General features: G+C 38.0%; 1 protein-coding gene across 1 annotated transcript; it reads left to right on the top strand.

The window, feature by feature from the left end:
* Positions 1 to 3140: 3140 nt before the first annotated feature.
* On the top strand, positions 3141 to 5338 carry LOC146451351 (uncharacterized). The gene is made up of 3 exons (XM_085099220.1): positions 3141 to 3219; positions 4025 to 4160; positions 4474 to 5338. Exons 1-3 carry the CDS (start codon positions 3141 to 3143, stop codon positions 5336 to 5338), a joined length of 1080 nt encoding a protein of 359 aa, XP_084955346.1.
* Positions 5339 to 12388: the final 7050 nt, after the last annotated feature.

Here is a 12388-nt window from a genome sequence, read left to right on the forward strand (position 1 = left end):
TGCTGTGGTTGACCACAAATGTCAGTTAGCTTCCTCCTGGTAACTTCTGGTAAATCAGGTGTGTTAAAAATCAAATCGAGGACTTGCTCGATAACTTCAAACTTTGACCACCATCTGATCACCATGTGTCCTCAGTCTCCACTCAGCTGTAATAGGTTAAAGTTTTTTTGTGGATCTTGAGTTTTAGTCTTCATTTTCTCTAAAAAAGTTAATTTCTATTTTATTTTCTCGGAAAAAAAATTAATTTTCCGGGAAAATGCCATTAAAATGCTCGCATAATGCTTTATGCTTTTGCCTCACCAAAATGCTCAAAAAATGCTAGCATAATGTACAAAAGCCTTTCTATGGAAGAGGTTCACTTAAAAACTGACACAACATTATACGTTTACCCATGTATTGTTTTGTGCTACCCTCAACAAGAGCGAGGTGACACACACTCCTCTTCCAACTCTGTGTCGCGAGCATTGCGTGACAATTAGAGTACGCAGTCGATACTATTACTCTAATAGTCACACAATGCAACTGCGACACAGACAAGGCCTTATCACGGTTTTCGACGCCATTTTGACAAGTAGGCAAACAGACTTGAAAAAACAGTGTTTGTATGGAAATCCGCTGTCAAATAATTTTCATAAAACATCGTTTCTGAAAAATTCATGAATTAGCAACTTTCGGCACTTAAAGAAAAGGATTTTAAGAAAAAAATTGGAGGGATGTAGCTCGAACTAAAGACGGACGAACTAAATGTTCTATTCATTTTTTGACAAGTGATATTCATAGTTTCTAAAATAGAAATTCAATATTAAAACAAGCTCACCTGCACTCTATCGTTAAAAACAAACGCAATTACCAAACCTGTTAAAATAGCATTGCCTGGTTATACAAAGAAAGGGGAATATTACAGCTTTGCAAGCCCAGTTTTATGCCGTTTATTTTGACCAACAAAGTCTTTTATACGGTTTCCAAAGTGAAGAAAAATCTGCTTTTCCAGCATCTAATAATTAATTTTGTTCTGTAGTTACAAAAATCATGATTTAAAATAGGATAAACGAATTCAGCTTTCCTGAAATCAGTATTAGTTGTAAAGCAGGCGCAAACTTGTATGTTACTCTCGGGTGTGTATTTTAGAAACTTAGAGAATGAAACCTTTGTTTTCCGCAAGAAAAACAATTTCTTGCCTATCTTTTTTTTGCTAGTTTGGAGTATTTTTTACTTAGAATCTCCACGCTCTACCATCATAATCAGTCGCGCCACAAGTTAAAGTTTAGAGCAATATAACTTCGTTGGCTGTCGTTGTTTTTTATTATTTACCGTCCACCCTATTCAAGTAACCATCCTGTCACGACGACTGTATTCTTTGCTGATTTTTCGAGCTTTTTGGAGAATATCATAATGTCATCTGTACCGTTACTGATAGCAGGTGATATTAATATCGATGTAGACGTTCTGGGGAACGCAGAAAGTGTCTGTTTGAAGGAGCTGCTTGAGTCAATGGGCCTTCTCACCAAATGTAAACGAGCCAAAGTACGAGTCAGGACACACCCTGGATTCGATCATTACTCGACAGTGCGACTCCTTATTGGCTAACATTCCTGTGACTGACTGTTTTCTGATCACTTTACTTTGATCTGTGATCTAACCCTGGATAAGCCACCGCTCCCGAAGAAAAAAATCTCTTTCAGGAAGACTAAGGTGGTTGACGTTAACCTATTATGGGATGAACTCTCTACAACTTCGCTTTGTACAGACAGACCTGATGCTCTGAATGATCTTGTTAAATGTTATAATTCTACATTATCTGTGGCTCTTGATCGTCATGCTCCACTTAATTGTCACTAAGTTTATCACTGTGAAAGAAAATGGCGTCGATCTCGAAGTGTCCGTGATTTGCTTGAATTTAAAATGAAGAGGAACTTTACAACCTGCCTGATGAATGAAGTCCGTCGTAAGTTTTACTCAGACTTTATTTTTGAAAATAATTCCAATCAAAGGAACCTATTCTCGGCAACAAAGAGGTTGCTAAATCAAGGTCATGAAGTACCTTTTCCACCAACTAGTGACAAGCTGGTTTTAGCCAATGAAATGGGTAGCTTCTTTCTTGAAAAGATTGACGCCATCCATGTCAAATTGGACAGACTAGCTGATTGTCTGCATGATCCCCATTTTGACTATGTGAACACGTTACCAACTAGAACACTGGACAGCTTAATCCCTTTAACAGAAAGTGCAGTTAGTAAGTTGATTGGTTGCTCGATTGGTTTCGGGCCGTAGCGACCCAAAAGGATTTGCTGGCCAGTATTCCAATATTTTTTCACGCAATTTCTCTGGAATTGGTTTAACCCAATGTCTCCTATGAGATTTTGGAGTTTTTGAGGAATTTAATCTCTTCAAGAAAAGAAAAATTAATCTTAATTCGTAGTAGATAAAGAAAAACCGTAGGTTTCCTAATTTAACTTCTTCTTGCACTGGAATAGTTAAATAAAAAATTTCTGATGTAAAAGGCGATGGTTACGCAAGTCATTGGCCACAGTAAAGTAATCAACCTGATATTCCAGAGTTTGGTCACCCTCAAAGTTGTTTTTTTTTTAACTTTTTGTATGTTATTTTTTGGTTTCCATTTTGGTCTACATTTTCACAAGAATTGCGTGACGTACGATATCCTTGAATTTTTTTTCTTGGGGTTCGGGTTACCGTGCACAGACTAGAACTGTGGTTATTAATTTGGAAAGGAAATTCCAAATATTATGTAAAGATGATGATTTTTGCGATAAAGAAAAGCTGCATAAAAAAGGGAGAGGAAAACAAAGTAAGGCCTAGTTTATACGTCGCGCTATAGTCGAGTTTAATTCAGACGAATTTAATTCTAGGTCCCACAAGCAATTAAATTCGACGATAGCGCGACGTCTAAAACGAATTAAATTCGTCATAGACGTTTTAAGACGGATAAAACATCGATAACGCGTCTTCAATTAAAACGTCGCACTAGCGTCGCGTCGAATGAAATGCATACATTTTCTTAATGTATTTCAAGTTATTTTGGCGAGCCCGCAGCGACCCGTGGCGAGCTTTTCAAGTATTCCGCATGCGCAAAAGCTTCCCTTGGGCACTTCCTGCGTGAGTTTACGTTGTAGTTTATGGCCATGGCGCTTTGGAGGAAGAGTTTGTCGTCTTCTTGCAGTAATTGTGAGAGACAAACGAAGTATTCTTGTATAACGTGTGGTAAAAGTGTTTGTGTTCATGGTTCATGGTTCATTTATTTCACACTATTTACAGAACATTAAAGTGCACCTAACCCCAATTTTTTTTTTCGCTTAAATAAATCTTTGCACCTGTTCGAAACGCATTGAGCCTTTTTGCGCCTTTTTTCAACCAAATCTTGACTTTTTATAGGCTGTAAAAGTTACGAAATCTAGCCATCATCTGTCCCATGACCGAGCTGGTTAGGGGCATGGGTCTATTCCTTACATAACGTCACAAACTGCTTTGCATGCATTTTCACAAAGACTTAATACAATGCAAATCAGTTTGTGACGTCAAATAAGGAATAGACCCATGCCCCTTACTAGCTCGGTCATGGGACAGATGATGGCTAGATTTCGTAACTTTTACAGCCTATAAAAAGTCAAGATTTGGTTGAAAAAGGCCCCAAATAGCGCAATATGTTTCGAACAGGTGCTAAGATTTATTTAAGAGAAAAAAAAAATTTGGGGGTTAGGTGCACTTTAACATAGAAAGAAAAGTATTACAACAGATGATTACAAGATAAAAATAAATACAGTACAAATTATAAAATGTGTGCGGTGGTCAAAGTAGCAAAGGCTTTCTAGTTGACCACCGCCTACTTCAAGTAAACAAAGAAATGACACTGCGCTTTTTTGAGATATAAGAAAATGGAGGAAATGTTTGTAGAGCCTAGGATTAATGTACAAGAGAGAATAATATTTGTATTTGTCTAAACATGCGTCCCTCGATGTAACACAACAATACTTGAGGCGTGATTGCTTAGAAATTACTGCAATTCCAGTTATCCCTCTGGACAATCCTAACAGGCTCGTCGTTGAACTGTCCTCTTCTTTGGTTATTGATTTAAATGAACAAGAAATCTCGACTGCTCATCGCCTTCCAGCCACCAAGAAGGTGAAAGAGCGAATAATTGTAAAGTTTGTCAGGCGTTCGATCGGAATGTTCGATTCCTGAAGTTAATGAAGAAGCCATCGACTGTCAACCAAATAAACGTGTTGGGTATTGTCGAGGGTGTGCTCCTTGTACAGAAAGGCTTGTCAAAGATTGTCAGAGCCAAGTGGATGACAAAGACCATGGTGAGAGGGATCTTACAACATGTATTCGCGAAGAAGAAGAAGAAGAAGAAGAAGAAGAAGAAGAAGAAGAAGAAGAAGAAGAAGAAGAAGAAGAAGAAGAAGAGTCAGATTCCATCGAGGAAGTTGAAATGGTGAGTTCTGAATGTGGGAAAAGGAAGAAAAGAATTAGGCGGAGAGTGACTTGGAAAGAAGATCACATCACTGATATGGTAAATATCATTGTTAATGATGACCAGCTAGTCAAGAAACTGATATTTTGCAATACTAAGAAAGCAGGCAACACTGAAGCTTATGAGATGGTGCGGAAACGGCTGAAAGTCGAATACAATAAGACCGCCGGGAGTGATTTTCCTCTCCAAGTGCAACAAATGAGAAATAAATTTAAGTCATGCATTAGTACGTGTAAGCATATCTGCATGACAATGAAAACTGCTTCAGGTATTGAAAGGTTTGTTGAAGAACGGGGATATGGTAAATGGTTTGACCTTCTTTATGCACTTGTTAAAACTAGAGATTCATGTCAACGAGAAAATGCATGTGAACATTCTGCACATACTGGAAATGTAGACAAGCAAGATACCGGCATGAATGACCAAGAAGTTGATGGTGATTATGACGACTTTGCAAGCACTTTATCTAGCCTTACGGATAGGAGTGGAGAAGTCCCATCCAAGGATAAATGTTTCTCGGCAAAGAAAAATGCCTCTAAAAGAGCTAAAACTGAGCAGATGACAAAAGCTCTTGAACTACTTCAAAGTACTATTGAGAATGACCCCACCAAAGAACTTTTGCAAATTTTAAGGAAAGATATGAAGCAATCCAGAGAACAGGAAATGAGGTACTTCCAGTTGATGTGTGGCTTACACCCAACAGCATGCCATCCATGCCACCCCATGGTAATTTACATCCTTATAGCAGTTGTCATTCTGAAGATTTTCATCATCAAAGCCATATTTTTGCGCAACAATCTGTGTCCAATCCCAGAACTAGTAGCAGTCCCCCTAGTACCCCATCCTTAGGGTACACACCATTGATGTCATCTGCTCCGAACAATGATGAACAGTCTTTCCTACATCACGTTCAGTCAACTATGACTTCACAAGGACAATCGGGTGTTTTACAGTTGTACCAATTTTGAAAGAGTCTTGGCATACACTCTAATATTTTAAAGTTATTTTGGAACCGCTTTGATAATAGCCTTCTACACTATGGTCTTGAAGTGTCTTTAACTCAAGAAATCTTTTTCCACCCCAGAAATCTCAATATTTCACTGATACGATGGTACAAGGAAGTGTAGCATTTCATTTAAATATCGGTTTCTTTAAAAGAATCTGCGAATTAAGTTCGTTTTTATCTCAAACACAACCAAGCTGTGAGGGGCATGGATCTATTCCTTGTTTCATGACATCACAAACTGCTTTGCAATGCAAAAATTCTTTGAAAGTAGTTTGTGATGTCAAACAGGAATGAAGCCATGCTTCTTGTGGTCCAAGTTGGTCGTTGCCGTCATCCATAAAAATCCAGGTCTTAAGCAAATTAAGACAAAACAGTGGAATTTCGCTTCGAAAAATACAAATATTTATCTGAGGGAAAAAAAAATCGGTGGAAACAATTAATGGAGGGGGGGGGGGGGGTAGGGGCGTTAAAGGCACTTTGAGAAGGCATTTTAAAGCAAATATCAACGATGTGGTGATCATGTCGGACCAGTAAGCTTTGTACCGTTAAATGTCATTAATGATTGAATGAGGTCTACCTGGCAATGTTCCTAAAGTGGATGCTAGTTATGTACAGGTGCAGGCCAAACTATTTAATTTTTGGCAGAAAAGGTATTAATAATATTATCTGAGTTCCCATGTAGTTTCTTTGCACTGGGAGTTGATGATACCACCATGAGTAGTTTGATATGTTTAGGTTGTTAAGATATGATCCTCAATAATTCTCTGTTAAATGTTTACTTTGTGGTTATGAATAGTCAAAACATAAACTTGTGCAATGGAAAACAAGTGCTGCTGTCTCCTCAAGGCTACCCTTCATATAAATGAACCTAAATACATCTCATTTGGTTACAGTGTAGATACCCTTTCGAAGTTGTTCCCTCGAAAACACGAAGGGAACATCAGGATAACATAATGTGTATCACTGAAATGTACATCATGGTTTACAAATCATTCAAATGTTGTGTTTCACTTTGAATCTGTTCGTTCCTTTTTTATATCCCTTTGTTAATGTGTTTGAAATTATATTACAAAAGTTGGAAAACAAAGGAAAATAATATGATGAAAGAATCAATACATTTCTTTAACGAAGGAAATAACAACTGAATTATAATATTCTCATCATAACAGTGTTCATCTCATGGTCCTGTATGTAATGTCCGAAAAATATACAGTGATTCAGCGTAATGTCATGTATTAATGGTATTCCTTGATCCGGTGACTATTATTGCTTGCTTGAACATGAACTCGAGACCTGTGCATATCTAACTTGCATTTAAAATACTTTGCTTAAACCATTGATGAGAAATAACGCAATAAAGGCATCAGGAATGTCATGACATTCAATGCCTTTGGTCAAATTTGATTCTTTTTCTGTTATGTGTACTGAAAAGAAATGTAACAGAGAAGTAGGCGAGTTTTACTTATAATGCCGATTTGCAGGCCTAGTACATGTACTAGTACCTGAGTTGAAATTAACACAGTTCCATAAAATATTCATTTCCACCCCTGTGGACTGAGAGCGTAGAACTCGCGTTCCGGTGTGAAGGCAAGAACCAGGTTTTAGAAGTACGCGTTTAAGTTTAAGACGGTTGCTGGAGTTAGCGGGAGTTTGAGGACTAACAAAAAAATTCACAGGGGAGTTGAATATTTTATGGAACAACACACTGTTGCTTTTATGAAGTTTACATGAAATGTTAAGTGATTTATCTGTTACAATCTATGGAGAACTTTGAAAATAACATGGATGACAAATAAATTGTTTTAATCACGTCTACATTTTCGGTTCGTTTGCTACTTTTTCTGCCACATTTTCCTGGTCAGAGCCTCCCTTATTGCTCCAGCTTTGCGAGATAAATCCTTCCTCTTAGGGCAGTTGCGCATCCACAACAGATCTCGTATTTCTTCTCTGGACCTTTTCTTTTGTGTAAAGGGATCAATTGACGAATCCAGTTGGGCAGGAAGGCTGTTCTTTGTGGCAATGCAGATGTTGTGAAGTAATATAGACGCGAGCGCGGCCAGTTTCACCGAATCTGGTCTACATTCTAACTTTCGATACAAAACTCTCCACCTGCTCTTCAGTTGTCCATAGGCTCGCTCAGTTACCATTCTTCATATAGCCAGCTACATTCGGCAGAAACGGGCTGCTCTGTGACAAAATCTTTCTCAATATCAGGTCGAATACTCTTCAAAATTATGTTAAACGTATTCCTTGATACACGAAAAGTTTTCTTAAATCTTCCTTCATCATAGGACGCCCAGACCAATTCCCACCAACCTGTGTTTCTATGACTGCGACGACAACTGCGAGGTCTTCGAGTGCTAAATTCATCATCTCTTTAAAAAGTGCCCATAACCCCCAAACTTTTTTTCGCTTAAATAAATCTTTTGCACCTTTTTTCAACCAAATCTTGACTTTTTATAGGCTGTAAAAGTTACGAAATCTAGCCATCACCTGTCCCAGATTTCGTAACTTTTACAGCTTATAAAAAGTCAAGATTTAGTTGAAAAGAGGCGCAAAAAGGCTCAATGCGTTTCGAACAGGTGCAAAGATTTATCTAAGCGAAAAAATTTTTTGGGGTTATGTGCACTTTAACTGTAACAGGAGACACGTCAGCAAACAAAGTTGCACGATAAACTTTTCCCTCATTAACTCCAATGTAATCATATTACGCCGTAATTGACGTCGCCGTTGTCTTTCCTTGGAAATTTTCTCGAGCAAAATTGTTTTCAAAGCCTTAGCCCGCGCCATGCTTGTTTCAAAATAACACCACTGACCAGAGACACTGCATTTTGGAAGAGAATTAAATTGAACCGTATTAATTTCGACGCATAAAACCACGCTACGATTAATGTCGACGGAACGACGAATTTAATGGAATTAAATTCGTCTGAATTAAATTCGACCGTTGCGTGACGTATAAACTAGGCCTAAGCCAAATTGAAACGAACAGGAAATTAAAGGGGGCATCATAGCTAAATTTCTACTTAGTAAGATATCAAACGCACTACTATAATCATAATGTGATTACCACTAACCACAAATGTTGTAGGATTTTGGTTCAAATAATCAGTTTAACAGTAGTTAAAAAAGCAATTTAATATTTAAAAACAACATTTTCGTACTGTAGCGTATTCCCAGGAATTGTAAAATACATTTGATTTTAATTTTTGAACGGAATTTACATTATGTCTTGGAAAGCAAAGAAATCAGTAGTCCAGGGGGGATGTTTTAGTCCTCCTTTTCGAGGGGGAATCTTATTTACTTGAGGGGGCATAAATTAATGCCGATGACGTCACCGCCTATTGTCTTGATCACTCATTATAGGATGACGTCATATTTAAGTTTAGTCTTACCAACAGGTTATGAACTGGTTTGACAGGTTTATCAATGATGTCATGCTCTATTTTTAACTTATGGCAGTCATGGGCGGTATCACCGGTTTGACAGGTTATTGAAGTTATTTTTTGGAAACATGACATCATATAGTTATTACATACATACTTTATTGTATAGCTCCCCTTTGGGGGGGGGGGGAGGGGGGCTGTTCCGTCATACATGAAAATAAAAATAATAATAACAATAATGAAAGCTATTTACATTTGGATGATAATATAGAGAGAAAGAAAAAAATACGGTAATAAAAAAAACGATGAATTAAAAAATTCTTAAAAAGTCTCTTTTTTAAAAATGCTACGTTTACCCGTGTCTCTGATATGGTTCGATAAATGATTGTACACTTTTTTGCTCCACCGAAGGTGAAAGCCCTTTGGCCTTTCTCAAGCCTACACTTGGGCAGTGTGAGGTCATTATTTTGCCTGGTGTTCCTTTGGTGAATTTTTGAACGGTGTTGAAATCGTTCTCGAAAATAACCGGGAGTTAGGTTGTTCATCCATTTGCATGCAGTAGTCTATTCTCATTGTCCGTAAGGGTATGAAAAAGCGATTACTGCCAAGCACATTATTCACGAATTGTGAGTTTCAGTAGTAATCATTCATTTTGATACTTTTTTGGATGAGTTTGATCGAGATTATGTGATTTTGTTGGTTATAAAAGATGAAATCAGACATCAGACATCAGACGCGTGTTTCGATTCACGCACCGTTACTTAAGCTATTATGTTAATTAAGTTAAGCTTTGTCGGGGATTAAACAGTAAAAACAGTCTTTTGTTGTCTTTGTTTATCCGGTGAGGGTAAAAGACGGAATGAGTTTGCGGAATGGAATGTGGAATGACTTGCGGAATGGCATAATTATGCAAAATACGAGTTGCGGAATGACATAATTATGCGAGATACGATTTATGCATAATGACTCACAGAAATACATTAAACTGAAAAAGCGCGCCTTTTTTTGGGCGCCAATTTGCAAATACAGCCTTTTTGTAACCGTTTCAACCGAAGAATGCATCACAAAAACCCAAACAATGGTATCTTCGAATTCAAACTTTTTTCCTTCGATTCTCATCGCAAAGCCGTTGATGCAACAGAGCAGCTCGTGGACTTTTATCGTTCGCGAGTGATCACAAGATTTGTAATACATTTGCATTTAAGAGGCTTGTTTATTTACGTAACCTGGTTTCCATTCCACACGAGTCGTCCACCATTACGGGAGATGTATACAACTCAATCGAAGGCTGGTTAAACTTGACATATTTCAAGCTTTCACAGCGCCTCGCAGGAAAAAGACGTGAGTAAAGAACCGCCTCTGTTTATTTTTGAAACGATTTATGTCACTTGTCGAGGATTTATCTGGTTATGACGAATGTGTTGTGGTTCGGTCATGCTCATTTCCGTTGTTTTACGTTTTATATTAATCAATTTATCATACACAGCCAAAGGAAGGATCTTGATGTAAATGCTCGCGATCGTCGTTTTTGGAAGTGGGTTAGTGTGACAGTTGTGCATGGATAAATAATTGAATTGCTTAGATATAGTTTCTTATAAAATGTTGGAGTTGAAAATTTGTTACATCAAGATCCTTCCTTCGAAAATAAAAAACCGAAATCTACACGTCAAAATACGGGGAAAGAGTTCTGCGGTATAGATTGCGGTTAAATTTTTATTTTCGTTTTCATTTATTTATTTATTTTTTGCGTGTGTGTGTGTGTGTTTGGCTGTGTATGATAAATTGGTTTTGGTATGATTTGATCAGGGCCTTTGTCAAATCCCCCTACCTGTCCCGGGTCCGGGGGGGTGGGGGTTTCAATTGACTAGTGCATTACTCGTTGGGTTGGTTTGTGTACTACCCCGGCTTTCGTTGTCCCTATATGACTTGGATGGCAACACATAGTCCGTTTTCGGCCGGTCCAGTCTGTTGTAAAAGGTTCTTGCGATGTCTGGGGCAAACAGTCATTCCTCTCTTGTCATCTTCAGGGACATCAAATTTACCTGCTCTGTTGAGAATCAACTCGGCTTGGGAGATCTTTGAACCCGTCCCGCCACGCTTGCTTCCCAAAACCAAGACTGACGAGATGCGATTCAATATCTCGTGTACAGGACAGCAAGGCGAATCCACAGACCAGAAAGAGCACTTCAGATCCATGGCGGAACCCAACGCATTACAGAAGAAAGATTTGTTGTTCTTTCAATTGTCTGTTATGTAACGAACATATCGGAAGTTCGGTAATCAAGCTTCTCTTGCCGTGGCAAGTTTCACAGGTATTTGTTGCTTTTTTTATGTTAGTTAACAATTATCGACAACAGACTGACTCCAAGACTTAATCTAGTATCAGGGAAAAGCTTGTTGTTACCAAGTTTAAAATGCAAATGTTAAAAGAAGCGAGAAATGTGTTCTGTTTATGATCACGTTTGACAAAATTGTCAATAACCGTGACATGTCACGCTTAATCAAATCAAGTGTGAACTAACACCAATTTGATGTTATTTCTGCCCAAAGCGACACTCAACTAAATTCTACCTCTGAGAGTTAGGATAGTTTCATCAAGCTTATCCAAAAACAAAAAAGAAAAAAAAGAGAAGAAGAAGATGAAATAAAGAAAAACCCGCTGTGGAACTTTATTAGCAAAAATACCGAGTCATCTTTGACTTCGAGCGTGGCTCATGCAAACGCATTTTAATGGCTCAAGATAGAGTTTGCTGATTTTGGGAGAACAGATGTTTGGCTTAAAAAATATCTTGAAATTTTCGGAAAGGAACGCCGCGCCTCTGAGAAAAACAGTTTCGAAATTGCCTCACATTTGGCCCAAGACATTTTCGCGATCGCAGGGAAATTGCAAAATTCTATAAAAAAAAAAAAAAGTTTTATGTTAAGTCGGGATATTTTCCGTTAACAACGTTTTTTAGACCGTAAACAATACAAACAATCGATATGAGTCCCCAGAAATGACGCGAAATATATCTTATTGACCTTCAAATTCTGCATATATTTTGCGTGACATCAGGGTCAGTGAGGGTCAAAACCAGGAACTACGAAACTACGAAACTACGAAACGCAACAGCAGGAGAATTGCTAAATAGCATCATTCATTATCATTTCGGACAGACATTAAATGGTGAAAGTTTGAAGAAAATCGGCCGACCCCCATCTTTCACCTCTGCCTGGTTTTCTCAGACAGTGATTCTCAAATTCGTAGCAAAAAGCGATAACCGTGAGACACACAACATTGCTACGAAATATTTTCTTTCGTGTCAATTTTATAAAGCTTTAATTGTCATGTTCACATCTCTACCATCACCGAAACTCGTGGCTTTACAAGTAATATGTTGGGACCGCTTAACAGGCTCAACTAGTAAACTGATTTGACGAGGAATTTTAGATTAAGGAGATGCCGAGAAAAATAAGTTTCTTTCGCTAAAGAGACCATTTTCTTTTACGCAGAGTTCATCCAACCAG

This window comes from Pavona decussata, unplaced genomic scaffold (assembly GCF_977016875.1).
Source record: "Pavona decussata unplaced genomic scaffold, jaPavDecu1.1 SCAFFOLD_390, whole genome shotgun sequence".
NCBI classification, from domain to species: Eukaryota; Metazoa; Cnidaria; class Anthozoa; order Scleractinia; family Agariciidae; genus Pavona; species Pavona decussata.